The following is a 20,488-nucleotide window of genomic DNA, read 5'->3' as shown; positions in this document are numbered from 1 at the left end:
CATCAAAACATGAGCAAAGCGTAGAACAATCTTGAGTTCGTGTAAACAGACACGATACACAGTACATGATACACACGTTTCATACATACATAGGTTCATACACACATATGCATACATACATATATACATACATACATACATACAAATACACACACATACATACATAACATTCACACACACATACATACATATGCACACTCACATACACATAAAAACGTTCATACACACACATATATACAAAGATATATATGCACACACAGACACATACATAAATTTGCACACATACATACAATTACGAATACATACATTCATACACACACATACATATTCACACTTGCATACACACACACACACACACACACATATTACATACACACATACATACACATACATACATATACACATACAAACACACATACATACATACAAACACACATTCATACATACAAATGCTACCAAAAGCCTTACTTTAGCGAAGGTAATTATTCATTTCAGAACTCAAAAGAATTTGGTGTCACCAGAATGTTTATTACTTGAAGTCAGTACATTTAAATCTTCATGAAAGGAAAAATAAAACACAACATGATTCCATATAATGCACTACTTTCTACATATACTTGCGATTTGTTTCATTTGCTAAAGACAGCACCAGATTTCAGGGTGCAGATACGCTGAAGATCACTAGGAGGCATCACTGCACAAGACAGAACGAGTCTACTTTTTAAATGACCGAGCAGAGGTTCACACCAACATTGGGGATCCAGCATGGCTTGTAGTTCAACGATACAAAATATTCCTAGGCCTAAAATCACGGCAAAAACAGCTTGAGTCGAACCTCTGCTCTGCTTAGTTAGGTCAGCAGTCTGCCGTTTTTCTCCAGCGACACGGGTACAAGCAGGTACAGATCTGGTTTCCAAAGGAGGCCTGCAATTTTAAGCACGTTGACTATCACCAAATGGAGCAACACAGGAGAACAAGAGTTCGTAGACCTCAGGCCTGCATGAAATGTATTGGGTTTCTGTAGACCTATTGGGTATTTTTGCCTTTTTGTCTGTGGTACGTGGTTGGAAAAATGAGCTTTTTACCCTGTTGGTTGTGCACCATGCAAAAGTCTGACTCTGAAATTCCATTTTCTGAATTTGTAAGTTTGGACATGGATGAACATTACTTATTTTGGATTTCTTAAGTATGTAACCAACCACAGTACTTTGAAGTTGTTGAGACGCTACCTTTTTTTGTCTCAGATGGCCCATGCACATGTAGTTACTCTGTCACATGATATACTAATATCTTCCTATTTCAATGTACTGACCTAATGCAGCTGCTAAGTCTCCTTGGTTTGTGTTCTTCCAATGATAGATTTATTTCTGGGGTGTTATTCACTTGACATCGGAATGTTACTTGCATAATTTGACCAATGATACTTTTATCTGTAGTTCCATAGACATTAGACAATATGAATAGTGGTAGCCCCCATGCAGCAGCAACAGTTAGTCCCCAGGGTGGTATGATATTTTCATTCAATCCATCCAACCCAAACCTAAATCTCCTGTAGTATCTAAGCCAAATTTAACAGCATAATTTACTATGAAAAATGTCCTTGTCAATCCCATTTATAGATGGCAAGCTGCTGGCAATGTAGCCTGATTAAATCTCGCTTATAGCAGCCCGCCAAACATCCGCCAGCAAACATCCCCGCAAACCAATGAGCAGTTGCTTAGAAGGGGAATTTCATCATATATTTGCCGCGACAAAATGCAACCAACGATACTGAATTTAAAACAGAACAAAGCTAAGCCTCCACCACTTAACCCTGCCTGTACCATAGATTAAGCAGGCCCAAAAACCAAGCGAATATGACTAGCCCAAAACAACAAATTACCTGTATACAGTATGGAAATGGCATTACCAAAGAAACAAAAAGAAACACAGGACAAATCATACACATACCTTTCTCTTATGCCCACACTCTATACAGTTCTCCTCCACATTAGAAAATTGCATCTTCTTCTGTTTAAGTTCAAGTTCAACCATGATTGCCAACAGGGTAAAGGAACTTGTACCGAAACTTAAAACTCAGTACTATACAGCTCTAGAAACACCACAAAGAGTAATAAGCAAACTCCAATTATACCTGACCAACAGATATATAATCTTGTACACTCCCGTCATCTGGCAAACTGTCAGTGCCACTAAGTAACCTGATACATTGAAGGTGGCCCAGGCCAGATGATGGTTCTACACCCAACCATAATCTGTTTTTAAAACCAAGCAGATATTGGGAGGATGCCCCAACCACACAAAAACAGGATCAACCTATACAGTATCAAGTTCAAGCACTAGGAGGCCCAAAATCAAACCTGACCACCAGGACACCACAAACAACTCACGTACCAAATAGCAACACAATGGTACCTTGCGTTCCGGAGATACAGCGCACGCCCCGTGCCCGCACAAAAGGTAACCTAAAATGTCAAGTTCAAGCACCAAGGGCGCCAAAATCAAAATTGAGCATTATTCAGCCACCGCCGACACATGTGCCAAATATCATCGCGCCAGCACCAGCCGTTCAGAAGATATAACTCCGGAAACACCCCTCTCGGACACAAAATTCGACCTGCCGGGTCAAGTTCAAACGCGACAAGGCCCAAAGTCAATCCTAGGCAACAGGCAACAACCCCCCACCCATGCACCAAAAATCGTCGCAATCGCGCGTATCGTTCCGGACACACAGCGCCAAAAGTGCCCCAAAAACACCAAAAATGCCACCTGCAATGTCAAGTTCAAACGCCAGGAGGCCCAAAATCAAACCTGAGTGTTAGGCTACCACCCCCAACCCACGTACCAAAAATCGTCGTGCTCGCACCATCCGTTCACGAGATACAGCGCCCTACATCCCCGGCTACCGAAAAGTTCCCACCAGCATCAAAACCATACCTGCATACATGCAGGTAATAAAGATATGACCAGTGTCAGGCTCCAAGAAAGAAATGCCTTGTCTGCATGCATCTTTACGTTTAAATTCCAATTGAGCGTTATCGCGACAACTATTGGATAACCAGGAGATGATGGTTGACCGAGGTCATAGTATACTTCCGGGTCATGAGACGCAACTTCCTATTTTCCGGAGAAACGGCGTGGGCTTGGAAGTTTTTCTTCGTCTCGAAGATCTCGTCAACATTTAGCGGTTTTAGGGAGCCAACGGACGTTTTGCTCAAGTCTGCTGCTGTTCAAGTTTGTTCGGGTAAGACGACCTCTTGTGTTTTGACACTAGAAGCTCTGTAGGTTTGACAGAAAACTGAAACTGAAGCATTTTGTGAACGCGTTGCAACTTCTTTTTTGGGGAGGGGGGAAACAGAGGTAAAAATTACATGGTTCCGACAACTGTGTTCGCTGGAAGATAGACCATAGCTTAGAGGAAAGAATTATACAAACGTATGTTTGAAATGTTCCAGTTTTCTGCCCTCAAAAATAGGGAGAGAACATTCTGATACGTGGAGGAAATTATGCAGGAAGAAACGTAAGCAACGGGGGCCTGTGAGGGATTTATGGGGTACCCTTTGTTAGGATTTCCGATATAATTTATTCAAGGGAAAGTGAAAAGGCGTGTCTATTTTTGTTAAATCAGGTATTTTCTCTTTGTTAGTAAATTCTGCAGTGTTCTTTTGTGTGAAAATGTGTCACACTTGTATGATTGGTTTTATATCCGTCAGGTTTTTCTATAAAGTAGTCAACAATAATATTAACATAGACGCCAGCAATATTCTGAAGCCTGCCCAAGGGCACACCCGGGGTAGTCACGACTTCAAATATCAACACATATTCGCACGCACCGATATCTACAAACATTCTTTTTTCCCACGCACAATTCCCGAGTGGAATGCCCTGCCTGGCACGGTTGTAAGCGCTCCCAATGTTGAGCACTTCCGTGCCAGGCAGGCGGCCTGCCCGCCCTAACCCGGGAGCCTCAGCTCCCCCCCCCCCCTCCCTACTTTTGCCCCTCGCGGGGTCATTTGGGGGTATCTTATGCAGATGCAGATGCAGAGGTGTACCTCAACTTCCCCCGTCCGCTCCAGCTCGGAGCTCCCGCCGTTCTAGCATCTGGTGTCATTATGGCGTGTTTGAACTAACTCTTAGGGGAGTTTCAGTACTAGTTACGGGTGGGTGCCTGTACGGAAAATTCAGGTCCAGAGGATTTATTTCCAGGTCCGGACCTAATTATAAAACTTCTGAATGGGCAAATTAATGGTCCATTTCGCAACAAATGCATCTGTTTGATGGAGTATCAGATTTCTCCTGGCATTTTAGAATTCTGTCATCATGTCAACAAAGCTAATGACTCTGTTAGACTAAATTTGTTTGTTAAAAGAAACTTGGTAAAATTTATCCTGCTTCGCTCTTGTTTATACCAAGGAGCTTTTATCTTGTTTATACAGAACTGTGGTTTGTGATAGCAAAACCTGTATTGATTTCGTAGGCATCAATAAGCGCCGCCATGTTGGATGTTTATTTTCTTAATTTGGACGGTAAGCCCCCAAACCCATGAATGCTTACCGGCACAATCTGTTCATTTTCTGATAGGTCTTAAAGTAGGTCCAATGTTTTTTTTAGGCCTGTCTTTTTCCACACCAATCCAAAAAAAAAAAAAAAACAGTTTTCTACCCACTCCTATTCAGTAACTTAAAATGCTGGAGGAAGGCTTCACTACTTCTCAGTCTTTTTTTTAGGAGATTTATACACTGGAAAAGGTTTGGCTTGGACACTAATGTATAAGTTGATATACTTAAAATATTAGTGTCTCTTAATCCTAATGACAATTCATCTTTTCCCTACAAAGCACTCGAGCTAGCAAGATGGCTTCAACAAGCAACGTGCAGAGTTTGGATGACGTCAGAAGAAATGCAAAAAAGGATTCCGTGCAGCCTGGCACTAGCAGAGGGAAGTGCTACAAGTGTGAGGAGTGCAGCAAGCAGTTTAGTCACCCGAGCGATCTGAAGAGACACATGCGAACTCACACAGGGGAGAAACCGTACAGGTGTGAGGAGTGCAGCAGGCAGTTCAGTCAGCTGGGCAATCTGAAGGCTCACATGCGGACTCACACTGGTGATAAACCTTACAGGTGTGAGGAGTGCAGCAGGCAGTTCAGTGAGCTTGGAAGTCTGAAAAAACACATGCGGACTCACACAGGGGAGAAACCCTACAGATGTGAGGAGTGCAGCAAGCAGTTCAGTGATATGAGTGATTTAAAAAGTCATATGCGGACTCACACAGGGGAGAAACCCTACAGGTGTGAGGAGTGCAGCAAGCAGTTCAGTCAGCTGAGCGATCTGAAGAGACACATGCGCACTCACACAGGGGAGAAACCCTACAAGTGTGAGGAGTGCAACAGGCAGTTCAGTCAGCTTCGCCTTCTGAAAAGGCACATGCAAACTCACACAGGCCAGAAACCTTACAAGTGTGAGGAGTGTAGCAAGCTATTTAGCAGGCCAGATGAACTAAAGAAGCATATGCAAACTCACACAGGTGAGAAACCCTACAGGTGTGAGGAGTGCAGCAGGCAGTTCAGTCAGCTGGTTCATCTAAAGGGACACATGCGGACTCACACAGGGGAGAAACCCTACAGGTGTGAGGAGTGCAGCAGGCAGTTCAGTAGGCTGGATAATCTTATCGGACACATGCGGACTCACACAGGGCAGAAACCCTACAGGTGTGAAGAGTGCAGCAAGCAGTTCAGTCGGCTTGGTTATCTAAAGGCTCACATTCGGACTCACACAGAGGAGAAACCTTACAAGTGTGAGGAGTGTAGAAAACAGTTCAGTGAGCTAGGTAGTCTGAAGAAACACATGCGGACTCACACAGGGGAGAAACCGTATGGGTGTGAGGAGTGCAACAGGCAGTTCAGTGCACACAGTAGTCTTAGAAGACACATGCAAACTCACAAAAAAGAAAGCTGAGGACCAGGAGTGTGAAATAGGGATAATAGTCATATAGCAAATTTTAAAGATTACCTGCAAACATGGCCTATTTGTCAATTAACCTTTTTTTACACATTTGCTTACTAGTTTGGACATTGAATTGCCAGCTTTCTGATGATAACTTCATGACAGAAATAAATGTGCTTTACTTTAAAGGTACATTTGTATTGTTGTAATCGTCTTGCTAAGAAAGGTATTACTTTTATTTTTTCAGTTCTTATCTGAAGTTCCCAACCTTAGCTTAGTGTAAAGAAAGGTATAACGGAAGAGGTTCTTTTAACTTATCAAACTTTTTTTGTTATTGCGCATGCCCTTTTGTAAAATGGCAAGTTGGCCATTTAGTGTTAACTGTTCAAGTTACACACATCTTATTATCTATCTTGGTAACAATAGAACTGAAGAAAGCAGTTCTTGTGTGAAGAAGACTTGTTTCATCACTACTACTACTTGTGATCTTAAGATGGTTCGTTGTACTAATCTACATTTAATTTAGTGTTAGTCTTAACGTTATCAGGTATCTGTTATACTTGCTTAGTTCGTGTAGGTAGTTTTGGTAGTTACCTTTCATTGTTAGTTGCAAATGTTTGTTAAACATTTCCTGTATAGTTCGGATAATGGTCCCTAACTGCCGGAAAACTCTAGAAATGATGTAAGGACAAAGGGTTTATATCCTAATCAACAGAACATTTCGTTTGGGTTTTATTGTTCAGTCACATTTGTTTTGTTCAATAAAGTTGTATGATGCACACTTATTTGGAGATGGAATTTGAAGAAGCCGTTAGATATAACAATAGCCATAGTTGTTTATTAGTATAATGTAAAGAAACCAGCCAGGCCACAATTAAAAGACTTTTGCGTGCAAAAATTGTAAGGAATGCATCACAACCATAATTTGTTCAGAAATAGTAACTCAAGCAGTTAGATATGCATATCTAGCTGCTTGAGTTTTGGAAACGGACAGACGTTTCAGAGAGCGTCTGTTGTATCCAAGATGGATTTCTAACCAAGACATGCTTTGAGGCACATCCTGGATATCCAGGACATATCAATACATGTACAATATATTCAGGCCTTCTCGATTTGTGCTGTGCATTCACATACAAGCATAACATACACACTAACATACATACATACTTACATACATATACACAAACATATATATACACAAATACAAACACACACACACACATACATACATACACACACACATTCATACACACATACAAACACACATACATACATACATACACACACACACATTCATGAATACACAAACACACACATTCATACATACATATGCGATTTTATTGCTGAGCAGAGCACCAGATTTTCGGGTGCAGATACACTGAAGATCGCTAGAAGGCATCACTGCACAAGACACAGTTACTGTACAGTAATCTACAAGCAGATCCTGCGGTGGCATTAGACAGTATGAAAAGCTAGCCGGCCTAGCCTAGGAGTGTGTATGTGACCGTTTGACTCCCTTTGGCCGGCTATACTCATTGGCCAGCTTTGATACTAGCCTTAATATGGCACCGTAGGATCTGCTTTGAGAGTACAGGCACAGGTCTGGTTTCCAAAGGATCCCGCAACTTTAAGCACGTTGGCCATCACCTAAAAGAGCAACACAGGAGAATAAAGATATGACTCATTCTCCACAAAAGAAATGCCATGTCTGCATTCATCCTTACAGAAACATCTTTATTGACACAAGAACAGCGACTTTCGTAAGGTCTACTACAACTACATACACATATGAACAATCAAGTGTATACAATTGAATTACCTTAATGAACTAATGTGTATGAATAAGTAACAATACGGCAACAGGCTGAATCTGGACAAAAGTATCAATTATATACAAAAATCATATTGAGCGACAACAATTGAATAACCAGGAGATGATAGTTGACCCAGGCCATGGTGTACTTCCGGGTCATGAGACGGAACTTCCTGTTTTCTGGAGAAACGGCGTGGGTTTGGAAGGTTTTCTTCGTTTCGAAGATCTCGTCAACATATTTAGCGGTTTTAGCGATCCGACTTACGTTGTCGTGCAAGTCTGCTGGTGTTGAAGTTTGTTCAGGTAAGACGATATCTTGTATTTTGATACTAGAAGCTCTGTAGGCTTGACAGAAAGCTCGAAAGTGAAACGTGTCGTGAACGCGCGTTGCAACTTCTTTGGAAATTCATTATTATTGGGAGGGGGGAACCAACTTGGGGGAACCAACTTGGGGGAACAAAGGTATGAACCACAGGGTTTGTCGTCTGTTTCCAATGGAAGATAGACCATAGCTTAGAGGAAATGATAATACAAATATGTGTTTGAAATGTTCCAGTTTTCTGCACCTAAAAAATGGAGAAATGATTCTGATAAGTAGAGGAATGCAGAAAAACGTAAACAGCGGGGTCCTGTGAAGGGTTTACGGAGATCCGTTGATAAGAATTTCTGAGTTTATTGAGTTTATTTATTCAAGGACAAGTGAAAATGTAAGTCTGTTTTATGTGTTTCTCTTTCAGAATCAATTTTACAGTGTTCGTTGGTGTAGAAATAACTCAAACTTTTTTAATATTTGTAAGGTGTACCTCAACTTCCCCCGTTCGCCCCTTGGCCGGAACTGCTAGCATCTGGTGTTCATTATGGCACGTTTGAACTAACTCTTAGGGGAGGTTCAGTACTAGTTACGGGAAGGTACCGGTACAGAAAATTCAGGTCCAGAGGATCATTTAGGTCCATGTCCGGACCTGAAGAAAAAGGCAAAAAGAATGAAAAAGAGTGTGACAAGGCTAAATCACAACATTCACCTGGTCTCGGACCCCTCCCATAGGGGAATCACCCCAACCCCCAGCAATTTACCCCCAGAATACTAAAATCAAGTCCTCTGTACACTGTCCCTGGTCACAGTCTGGCACTGATTGGAGGGATGGCTAAAAAACAAGGGGCAGATCTCAAGTAAATGACAGTCACCTAAACCCTATACCTTGCTCAGGTAACAGATTCATGAAAAAAAAGTCCTTAAAATGAACAGGAATGCCCTAATCCATGCCTACCTGAATCACTGCAGGGGAGACGATGTCATTAGAATTTCCCCCAGTAATACATGCGTTCCAATGGGAGAGTTGAGGAAACAAATATGCAATTATCTCAAGAATAAAAAGTTCAAGTCATACAAACTTACCTTCAAATGATAGCCTACTACTGTAAATGCGTTTAAGTTTGCGGGGATTTAATTTCGCGGTAGCGGGAAAAAGGACTTTCCGCGGTGGTTTTAATTTCGCGGTAACACCATAGACTGCAGTCTAATACCATAGTAGAAAAATGTTCGCGGTGGTTTTAAGTTCGCGATGAAGTGATCACCGCGAAAACCGCGAACATTAATCCACCACGAACATTTCTGCATTTACAGTATGTCCAGTCTAAGCAAATGCACTTGCAAGAATTTCTATACGGCTAATCTTTTGATACACCCCCCTAATTAGAGCCCTTGGATTGGCCCATTTGGCTGAAAACAGCATTCTGGCGACGATACCACTATTTCAAGGGGATGCGGAAACCCCCTCAATGGAGAAAGGTCATTTTTGACAACTAATTCTACCAGTGTAGGGTCTTTCCTACTGCAGCCACTCCCAAAATGCCCAGATTTCACATAAAATCCCACCAAGAAAGGCTTTTTTTTTTATTTGAGCTCTCTCACCGTGGGCTCTAGGCGCAGGCGCTAATGGTTGCGTCACCCCTTCTAGTAAATTCAACTTCAGATGTCAATCATATCACCACTGCGTGGTAGGGGTGTGAAGTAAAAATCATCAATATCAAAGACCGCTCATAAGAAACACTCCCCTGGGGATTGATGACCTACAGGTGCCAGGCCTGCACTGTGGACCTGGGCTAGGGATGCTGGCTACAGGTGGAATTTGACAGAATCAAACTTTGTGAATAAAGCCAAAAGTTGGTCACCTAAGCTAATGGAGACATTGTTCCCTGCACCTAGACTCCTACATCCCCTTTCTAGACACTTTCAAGGCAAGCCTAAGGTCTATTCAAGGGCCCTGAAAGGTCTATAAAGGCTACTTGTATGGATAGGGACAATCATAGAAAAGGCAAAAAGAATGAAAAAGAGTGTGACAAGGCTAAATCACAACATTCACCTGGTCTCGGACCCCTCCCGTAGGGGAATCACCCCAACCCCCAGCAATTTACCCCCAGAATACTAAAATCAAGTCCTCTGTACACTGTCCCTGGTCTGCAGTCTGGCACTGATTGGAGGGATGGCTAAAAAACAAGGAAGAGGGCCAAAAATAACCCAAAAAATGGGGCAAATCTCAAGTAAATGACAGTCACCTAAACCCTATACCTTGCTCAGGTAACAGATCCATGAAAAAAAGTCCTTAAAATGAACAGGAATGCCCTAATCCATGCCTACCTGAATCACTGCAGGGGAGACGATGTCATTAGAATTTCCCCGAGTAATACATGCGTTCCAATGGGAGAGTTGAGGAAACAAATATGCAATTATCTCAAGAATAAAAAGTTCAAGCCATACAAACTTACCTTCAAATGATAGCCTGCTATGTCCAGTCTCAGCAAATTCATTTTCAAGAATTTCTGCTAATCTTTTGATACACCTCCCTAATTAGAGCCCTTGGATTGGCCCATTTGGCTGAAAACAGCATTCTGGCGACAATACCACTATTTCAAGGGTGTGCGGAAACCCCCTCAATGGAGAAAGGTCATTTTTGACAACTAATTCTACAAGTGTAGGGTCTTTCCTACTGCTGCCACTCCCAAAATGCACAAATTTCACATAAAATCGCATCAAGGAAGGCTTTTCAATGGTTTAAAGCCTTGTTTTTATTTGAGATCTCTCACCGTGGGCTCTAGGCGCAGGCGCTAATGGTTGCGTCACCCCTGAACCTGGACCTAATTGTCTGTGAAAACTTGTGAATTCTAAAACTAGAATTCTGTCATCATGTCAACAAAGCTCAAGCCTTTGTTAGACTAAGTATGTTTGTAGCAACTTGGTTAAAAAAGGTATCCTACTTTGTTCTTGTTTATAAAGGTTTGCGATAGCAAAACCTGTATTGATTTCGTTGGCATCAATGAGCGCTGCCATGTTGGATGTTTACTTTCTCAGTTGGGACGGTAAGACCCAAACACATGAATGCTTGCTTCGCCTAATGATATAGTGTGCGACCGTTTGACAAAAATTCCCAAAATCCCGCAGGCATGTCAGGAATTTTTCCACGCCTGCGTAGTTGCATCATCCCATTAGAGGGGAATAACTCGGGAATGGGTTGACGGATCATCATAATATTTAGAATATAGATAGCTTCAAAGATGCCTAACATAATTACATAAATGCAAATGATAATCATGCAAATCAGGGGGTAATTGCATAATTAATGAGGACAGTTTATAAATACACTGTATTTCATGTTAAAATGCTCAAAAATATATCATTTGTAATTCAAAAAGAGAGAAATGTTATGCTTACTGTTAAGTATATATCCAATTGGCCAAAATTCCCGAAATTCTACAGCAATTCGTCCGCGCGTGCGCAATTGCACCATACTTTTGGAAGGGAATAATCGTAATTTTTTATATGTAGATAACTTCGGATATGCCTTCCATAAATAAGGGCTATTAATGCAGACCCCGAGCTTATTTGCATAATCAAAGAGCACAGTTTATTAAGCCAAAGTATTTCATTACTACTAGGACACGTAAATATGACATATGTAACTAGAAAAGAGATAAATATCAAAAGACATCAATTATGCAAATTGTTACCTAATTTACATAATTAATGAGAATTGTTATTATAGTGTTAAATGACGAAATTCCATTCTTCCGACATTTGGCAGCAACATGTACGTTAAGTTAGTTGAACATGCAGACGTAAGCAGGGCAAATCAGGGTCTTATTTACATTGTAGCATTTTGAGAAAATGCTACAATAGCTTTCTTGGCTAAAACTTTCATACTTTGAACACATTGTTATTTAGGTAGAAGAGATGACCATCTTCATACATACAGCTAGGCGAAAGGATAGAACACAAATATACAACACACCTACAACAACAATCATTAATACTTATAAATAATAAAACCGTCGCCATGGCAATAGTTTTAATTGCCACACTTTTTTCAGTTTTTTTTCCGTAGCGGTCCAACAAGAAAAATGGTTTTGTACCCACTTCTATTCAGTTACTTAAAATTAGTCTCTACCAGACTCGGGATCGTTGGAAAATCGTAGAAATGGAACAAATAGAGGAGTAAGCCGTCTAGAGAACTATAGCCGGTTAGGAACAGCACGCGATCCACGGACTCCGTGGCCAACTTAAAATGGTTGAGGGAGGCTTCACTATTTGTCAGTCATTATTTTTGTTTGGAGATTTATACATTAAGTTGGAAAAAGCTTGGCTGGAGCACTATTGCACAAGCTGGTTACTTACAAATTTAGCGTCTCTTGCCTAATAGTTTATCTTTTCCCTACAGACCTTGTGCTAGATCTACAAGGATGGCTTCAGCAAGCAACGTGCAGCGTTTGGATGAAGTCAGGTCAAATGCCAAAAAGGATGATTCTGTGCAACCGAGCACTAGCAGAGGGAAGAAGTGCTACAAGTGTGAGGAGTGCAGCAAGCAGTTCAGAAAGCTGAGCTATCTGGACAAACACAAGCGGACTCACACAGGGGACAAACCGTACAGGTGTGAGGAGTGCAGCAGGCAATTCAGTGAGCTTGGTAATCTGAAGAAACACATGCAGACTCACACAGGGGACAAACCGTACAGGTGTGAGGAGTGCAGCAGGCAATTCAGTGAGCTTGGTAATCTGAAGAAACACATGCAGACTCACACAGGGGACAAACCGTACAGGTGTGAGGAGTGCAGCAGGCAGTTCAGTGAGCTAGTTCATCTAAAGAAACACATGCGTACTCACACAGGGGAGAAACCTTACAAGTGTGAAGAGTGTAGCAAACAGTTCTGTCAACTGGGCGATCTGACGAAACACAAGCGTACTCACACAGGGGAAAAACCCTACAGGTGTGAGGAGTGCAGCAGGCAGTTCAGTCAGCTGGTGCATCTAAAGACTCATATCAAAATGCACACAGGGGAGAAACCTTACAGGTGTGAGGAGTGCAGCAGGCGGTTTAGTGAGATGCGCACACTAAAAACTCACATGCGGACTCACACTGGGGAGAAACCCTACCAGTGTGAGGAGTGCAGCAGGCAGTTCAGTCATCTGGGAAGTCTGCAGAATCATTTGCGGACTCATACAGGGGAGAGACCCTACAAGTGTGAGGAGTGCAGCAGGCAGTTCAGTCAGCTGAGTAATATGAAGAAACACATGCGGACTCACACAGGTGACAAACCCTACAAGTGCGAGGAGTGCAGCAGGCCGTTCAGTAGGCTTGATCATCTAAAGGGACACATGAAAACTCACACAGGGGAGAAACCCTACACGGAGGAGTGCAGCAAGTAGTTCTGTCAGCCAAGTAGTCTTATAAGGCACATGCAAGCTCATAAATAAGAAAGCCCAGAACCAGGAGTGTGAAAAGGAGAAGTTTTTCATATCGCAAATTTTGAAGATTTTCACACACATGGCTTATTGGTTTTTTGTTAAGTAATTTAGTAGTATAGGCAGCTTTCTGATTATAGCTCCATGTGCATTATTCTGCAACTGTCGTTGTAATAATCTTGCTAAGAGAAAGGTATTACGTTTATTTTCTTATCTGAAGTTCTCAAGCTTAGATTAGACAGGTATGATAGTGTAGGTTTTGTTCTTAATTGAAGTTTTTCTTGCTAGGATTGCACATTCCCTTTTGTGAAATGCCAAGTCGGCCATTTTATACTGTGAAATAACAGTTCAAGTTTCAATTTTTCTATTTTTCTGGCTTGTAGTTTAGCTGTAACCTAAGCAATAAGTAAGAGCAGTTATTGTGTGAAGAAGACCTTTTTTTAAGATGGTTTGTTGTACTAATCTACATTTACCTTAGTGTTAGTCTTAACGTTATCAGGTATCTGTCATACTTGCTGAGTTCATGTAGGTAGGTGCAGGTAGGTTCCTTTCGTTGTTAGTTGCAGGTGTTTGCAACCATTTCGTGCAGACACAGGTCTGGTTTGGATTAAGATCCCTTAGTAACGGCCAGAAAACTTTTGAAATGATGTAAGAACAGAGGATTGCAATATTGATATCCTAGTCAACAGCTAGAACTACTAGTAAGTTTTCATCTTTTTTTTAGATCTCAGGATCTGTTTTTTTTAAATGAATTTGTCTTGAAAACTCACGTTGTAGAAGTGTTATGCTGGGTTGTATTTTGCTGTCGGATTTGCTTTGTTTAATAAAGTTGTTTGTTTGATGCACACTTGTTTGGATATTACATTTGAAGTTGATATATTTTAGTATCGAAATAGCCAAAGTAGTTTATTTATATAATGTACATACCAATTAAGCTACAATCAAAACACTTTTGCTCCCCAAAATTGAAAAGAGGACATCTAAAACCACAAATTGCTTAATATTAGAAAACGTACAAAAGTTTCAAGTTTTCAACAATTTATTGTGCTTCTACTCAAGGCATGCTTTGAGGCACACCCTAGATATCCAGAACATATCAATACATCTGCAATCTATTCAGGCCGTCTCAAGTTATGCTGTTCATCTACTTACAAGCATGTACACACATACATGTACATACATACACACGTACATACACACACATTCATACATACATACATACACACATGCAAACACACAGACATACACACACACACATACATTCATACATACATAAACACACACACACATATTCATACATATATATATATTCATACATACATATGCGATTTGATGAGCAGCAGAGCACCAGATGTGTCAGGTGCAGATGTGTTCAGGTATGTCCGGGTGCAGATACACTGAACATTGCTAGAAGGCATCACTGCACAAGACACAGGTACTGTACTGTAATCTCCAAGCAGATCCTACGGTAGCATTAAACAGTATCAAAGCTGGCAGAGGAATGAAGCCGGCCTAGGAGTGTGTATGTTACTGTTTGACTCCCTTTAGCCGACTATGCCCCTTGGCCATCTTTAATACTATCTTTAATATGGCACCGTAGGATCTGCTTTGAGATGACAGGTACAGGTCTGGTTTCCAAAGGAGACCGCAATTTTAAGCACGTTGACCTTGACCTAAAGGAGAAACACAGGAGAATAAAAATATGACTCATTCTCCACAAAAGAAATGCCATGTCTGCATTCATCCTTACAGAAACATCTTTATTGACACAAGAACAGCGACTTTCGTAAGGTCTACTACAACTACAACTACATATGAACAAGCAAGTGTATACAATTGAATTACCTTAATGAACTAACGTGTATGAATAAGTAACAATACGGCAACAGGCTGAATCTGGACAAAAGTATCAATTATATACAAAAATCCCATTGAGCGTGGTCGCGACAACATTTGAATAACCAGGACATGATAGTTGACCCAGACCATGGTATACTTCCGGGTCATGAGAGGCAACTTCCTGTTTACTGAAAAAACGGCGTCGGTTTGGAAAGTTTTTCATCGTTCCGAAGATCTCATCAACATTTAGCGGTTTTAGGGAGTCGACGGACGTTGTTGTGCAAGTGTGCTGTTGTTTAAGTTTGTTCAGGTAAGACGACATCTTGTATTTTGATACTAGAAGCTCTGTAGGCTTGACAGAAACTTCTTTAGAGGGAGGGGAGGGCAAGGTATAAACCATAATGGTTCTGCCGTGTGTTTCCACTGGAAGATACACCATAGCAAAGAGGAAAGAGTATGTTTGAAATGTTCCAGTTTTCTGCACCTAAAATAGTGAGAAATGATTCTTATACGTTGAGGAATGCAGAATGAAACGTAAACAGCGGGGCCTGTGAGGGGTTTACGGGAGGTCCGTTGATAAGAATTTGGGGGTTATTTATTAAAAAGCAAGTAAAAATGCCAGTCTGTTTCTATGTATTTCAAAGTCAATTCTGCAGTGTTCCTTGGCGTAGAAATAAGTCATACTTGTATGGAAGGCACGGATTATGTCTGTAAGGTGTACCTCAACTTCCCCCGTCCGCCCCCAAGCCAGAACTTCCCACCTTTCTAACATCTGGTGTTCATTATGCCGTGTTTGAATTAATTCTACGGGGAGGTTCAGTAGTACCACTGGTAGGGGTGAGTACCAGTATAGAAAATTCCATTCATGGAACTAAATCCGGACCTGAACCCGGACTTGTAAATGGGCAAAACAATGGTTCATTTTGCAACAAATGTATCTGTTTGATGATCTTATTTCTCCTGGCGTTTTAGAATACTGTTGACTGAATGTCAACAAAGCCTCAGTTAGACTAAATTTGCTTGTAGAAACTTGGTAAATTGTATCCTACTTCGGTCTTGTTTATTGGTTTCGTAGGCACCAGTAAGCGCCGCCATGTTGGATGTTTACTTTCTCAATTGGGACAGTAAGCCCCCAAACACATGAATGCTTGCCGGTATGATCTGTTCATTTTCTAATCGGTCTAAAATCAGGTCCAATAATTTTTTCAGGCTTTTTCTCGACACCCGTCCAACAAGAAAAAAAAAGATTTTGCACCAACCGTTATTCAGTAACGTAAAATGGTGGAGGGAGGCTTCACTATTCGTCAGTCTTTATTTTTGCTAGGAGATTTATACAATGAGTTGGAAAAAGTTTGGCTAGGACACTAATGTACAAGTTGGTATACTTAAAAAAAACATCTGCCACAAAGATGTGCCCTGTGTGGCAGAGACTATCATTCTCGTATAAGACTGTTAAGCCGTAGTCGACGCTGTACGGCGGATATCAATTAGGATTTTACCATATATATATATGATGACTTAAAAAATTAGTGGCAGTCTGCAGTACTATGGCGTGCAGCCGTGGAACAAGCTCCCTTGCAAGTCACGAAGCCTGATGAAGTTCAGGACATTTAAAGTGACTTATACCTAATTGCTTAAAGTAATGCTATTTTTACAGCTATGTTGTTATTGAATGTCTTTGTTGTTATTGTGTTGTTTCTATGTATGCCCAAGACCGCCTGAAAAGCAGGCCTAGTCTAACTCGAGTTGTACTTTCCTGGTAAAATAAATAAATTGAAGGGAAAAGTGAAAAATTAGTGTCTGACGACAATTCATCTTTTTCCTACAGACGTAGCGCTTGAGCAAGCAGGATGGCATCAACGAGCAAAGTGCAGAGTTTGGATGACGTCATGAGAAATGCAAAAATGGATGATTCTGTGCAACCTGGCTCTAGCAGAGGGGAGAAGTGCTACAGGTGTGAGGAGTGCAACAAGCAATTCAGTCAGCTGAGTAATCTGATGGTACACATGCGGACTCACACAGGGGAGAAACCCTACATGTGTGAAGAGTGCAGCAAGCAATTCAGTCAGCTGGGTAATCTGAAGGCACACATGCAGACTCATACTGGTGATAAACCCTACATGTGCGAGGAGTGCAGCAGGCAGTTCAGTCGGCTAGATAAGCTAAAGACTCACATCAAAATCCACACAGGGGAGAAACCCTTCAAGTGTGAGGAGTGTAGCAAACAGTTCAGTCGGCTTGCTCATGTTAGGAGACACGTGCAAACTCACACAGGGGAGAAACCGTACAGGTGTGAGGAGTGCAGCAGGCAGTTCAGTCTGCTGAGTCATCTGAAGAGACATATCAAAACTCACACAGGGGAGAAACCTCACAAGTGTGAGGAGTGTAGCAAGCTATTTAGCAGGCCAGATGAACTGAAGAAGCATATGCATACTCACACAGGTGAGAAACCCTACAGGTGTGAGGAATGCAGCAAGCAGTTTAGTCGGCTGGATAAGCTTAAGACACACATGCGGACTCACACAGGGGAGAAACCCTACAAGTGTGAGGAGTGCAGCAAACAGTTCAGGCAGCTGAGTGATCTGAAGAAACACATGCGGACTCACACAGGGGAGAAACCCTACAGGTGTGAGGAGTGCAGCAGGCAGTTCAGTCAGCTGGGTCATCTGAAGACTCATATGCGGACACACACAGGGGAGAAGCCCTACAGATGTGAGGAGTGCAGCAAGCAGTTCAGTCTGTTAGATAAGCTAAAGACTCACATCAAAACTCACACAGGGGAGAAACCCTTCAAGTGTGAGGAGTGTAGCAAACAGTTCAGTCGGATTGCTCATCTTAGGAGACACATGCGTACCCACACAGGAGAAAAACCCTACAGGTGTGAGGAGTGCAGCAGGCAGTTCAGTCTGCTGAGTCATCTGAAGAGACACATGCGGACTCACACAGGGGAGAAACCTTACGAGTGTGAGAAGTGCAGAAAGCTATTTAGCAGGCCAGATGAACTGAATAAGCATATGCATACTCACACAGGTGAGAAACCCTACAGGTGTGAGGAATGCAGCAAGCAGTTTAGTCGGCTGGATAAGCTTAAGACACACGTGCGGACTCACACAGGGGAGAAGCCCTACGGGTGTGAGGAGTGCAGCAAGCAGTTCACTCAGCTGAGTGATCTAAAGAGTCACATGCGTACTCACACAGGGGAGAAACCCTACAGGTGTGAGGAGTGCGGCAGGCAGTTCAGTCAGCTGGGAAGTCTGAAGAGTCACATGCGGACTCACACAGGGGAGAAGCCCTACAGGTGTGAAGAGTGCAGCAAGCAGTTCAATCAGATGGGTCATCTGAAAACTCACATGCGGACTCACACAGGCGAGAAACCCTACAAGTGTGAGGAGTGTAGCAAAGAGTTCATTGAGCTGAGTACTCTGAAGAAACACATGCGGACTCACACAGGGGAAAAACCTTACAAGTGTGAGGAGTGCGGCAGGCAGTTCAGCGAGCTAGGTACTCTAAAAACTCATATGCGAACTCACACAGGAGAGAAACCCTACAGGTGTGAGGAGTGCAGCAGGCAGTTTAGTGAGCAGGGAAGTATGAAGATTCACATGCGGACTCACACAGGAGAGAAACCCTACAGGTGTGAGGAGTGCAGCAGGCAGTTCAGTAAGCTTGGTCATCTAAAGAAACATGTACAAACTCACACAGGTGAGAAAGGGTGAGGCGTGCAGCAGGCAGTTCTGTGAACTCAGTTTTCTTAGAAGGCACATGGAAAGTAAAATAAGAAAGGCAAAGACCAGAAGTGTGAAATAGAGATATGTTGTTGGTCACAAGGCACATTTTTAAGATTGCCTGCAAACATGGTTCATTTGTCAATTGAGTATTATTATTTTCACATTTTGTTGAGTAGTTTAGCAGTATAGACAGATTTCTGATTGAACCTCCATGAGTTTTCTTCTACTAACTACGGTATTGTTGTAATAATCTTGCTAAGAAACGTATTACTTTAATTTTCTTTTCTTTTTGATTTCCTTTTGGAAGTAACCTACCTTAAATCAGTTAGAAAGGTATAACAGAGCAGATTTTGTTTTGTATTAAACTTTATTTTTCTTTTGTAAAATTTTATTAAACATACCCTATTGTAAAATTGCAAGTTGTCCATTTAGTGAGAATAACAGTTCAAGTTACAGAAATCTTCACTAGACGAAAAGACCGAATATGTAGACGGATGCTGACGGATTCCAATTTGCAACACCTGACGGATGCTGACGTATGCTGACAAATGCTGACGGATCCCAAAAACCATCACGGATCCCAAAAAATGACGGATCCCACTTGCATCCGCAACGCATTCGTAGGTATCCGTAACTCTCATCGGTGGATACAAACACAGAACCCGTATACTCAGTACTTCGTGACGGATGCTAACACTGCATTCGTATGGATACTTACTTATAATCACGGATTCGTTAGTATCTGTAAGCCACTAACTGATTCAAACATTGTATTCGTATGGATACTTAGTTTTAACGCAAACGAAAGAATACGTGGTCAGGATTCTTGTTTATCAGCGAAAAGTCTTCAGATGCAGACGGATATCAAAGATTACCAAAAATCACGGATCCCATACACATCCGTAACGCATTCGTTGGTATCCGAAACTCGAGGTGGATGCAAACACGGAATTCGTTTGCTTACTTACTTCGTGGCGGATGCTAATGTAGAAATTCGGCTTCCGTAAGAATACTTACTTTTTATGTATGCGTGGCTAGCACTCTTGTTTTTGAGCATATATTTTATTTTTTAGATTGGTCATATCTTTCCCCCCTTTTTGTACCTCGGACACCACAGTTTGTAACGTCAATACAAGTGAGACAATCCACGTTACGCTAGATACCAGGATACTCGGATTCGTAAGGATGCGAAATGGTTTTTTTCTGCATTCGTGGCAAGATTACCAACAATGCACTGCTCCAGTGGAGGGGATTCCATTGGAGCAGTGCATTGTTGGTAATCTTGGGATATCTTAAATATGCGACTCTGTATTTTTTTGCATCCGTACATTGCGGCGGTGTATTGTGGGTAATCCAATCGTTGTCTCTCTGACCAATCAGGCTGCACATCAGTCAGTTTAAAAATAAAGCGGAGATAGTCAGCGTTGTCCGTG

At 41.8% G+C, this 20,488-nt stretch overlaps 2 protein-coding genes across 2 annotated transcripts in view; both read left to right on the top strand.

Annotated features, from left to right (window-relative positions):
* The first annotated feature begins 5,171 nt into the window (after positions 1–5,171).
* LOC118407420 (zinc finger protein 678-like) lies at positions 5,172–6,354 on the top strand. Its single transcript, XM_035807894.1, has one exon. The coding sequence runs from the start codon at positions 5,172–5,174 to the stop codon at positions 5,952–5,954; it is 783 nt and encodes a 260-aa protein (XP_035663787.1). The 3' UTR covers positions 5,955–6,354.
* A 10,934-nt stretch (positions 6,355–17,288) lies between these two features.
* Positions 17,289–20,488, top strand: part of LOC118407415 (zinc finger protein 208-like) — a gene marked incomplete at its 5' end in the record, with an annotated part of 15,469 nt that continues 12,269 nt past the window's right edge. The window contains one exon of the mRNA XM_035807890.1: positions 17,289–19,039. Coding sequence (XP_035663783.1) covers positions 17,289–19,039 — 1,751 coding nt within the window. The remainder of the gene's footprint in view (positions 19,040–20,488) is intronic.

Source organism: Branchiostoma floridae, unplaced genomic scaffold, assembly GCF_000003815.2.
Source record: "Branchiostoma floridae strain S238N-H82 unplaced genomic scaffold, Bfl_VNyyK Sc7u5tJ_1338, whole genome shotgun sequence".
Classification (NCBI taxonomy): Eukaryota; Metazoa; Chordata; class Leptocardii; order Amphioxiformes; family Branchiostomatidae; genus Branchiostoma; species Branchiostoma floridae.
The sequence above is the reverse complement of the archived record's forward strand: the minus strand, read 5'-3'. Positions and strand labels throughout refer to the sequence as shown.

Coding starts and splice junctions, on each gene's coding strand:
- LOC118407420 (XM_035807894.1), top strand. CDS start 5,172: ATGCGGACTCACACAGGGGAGAAACCCTACAGATGTGAGGAGTGCAGC.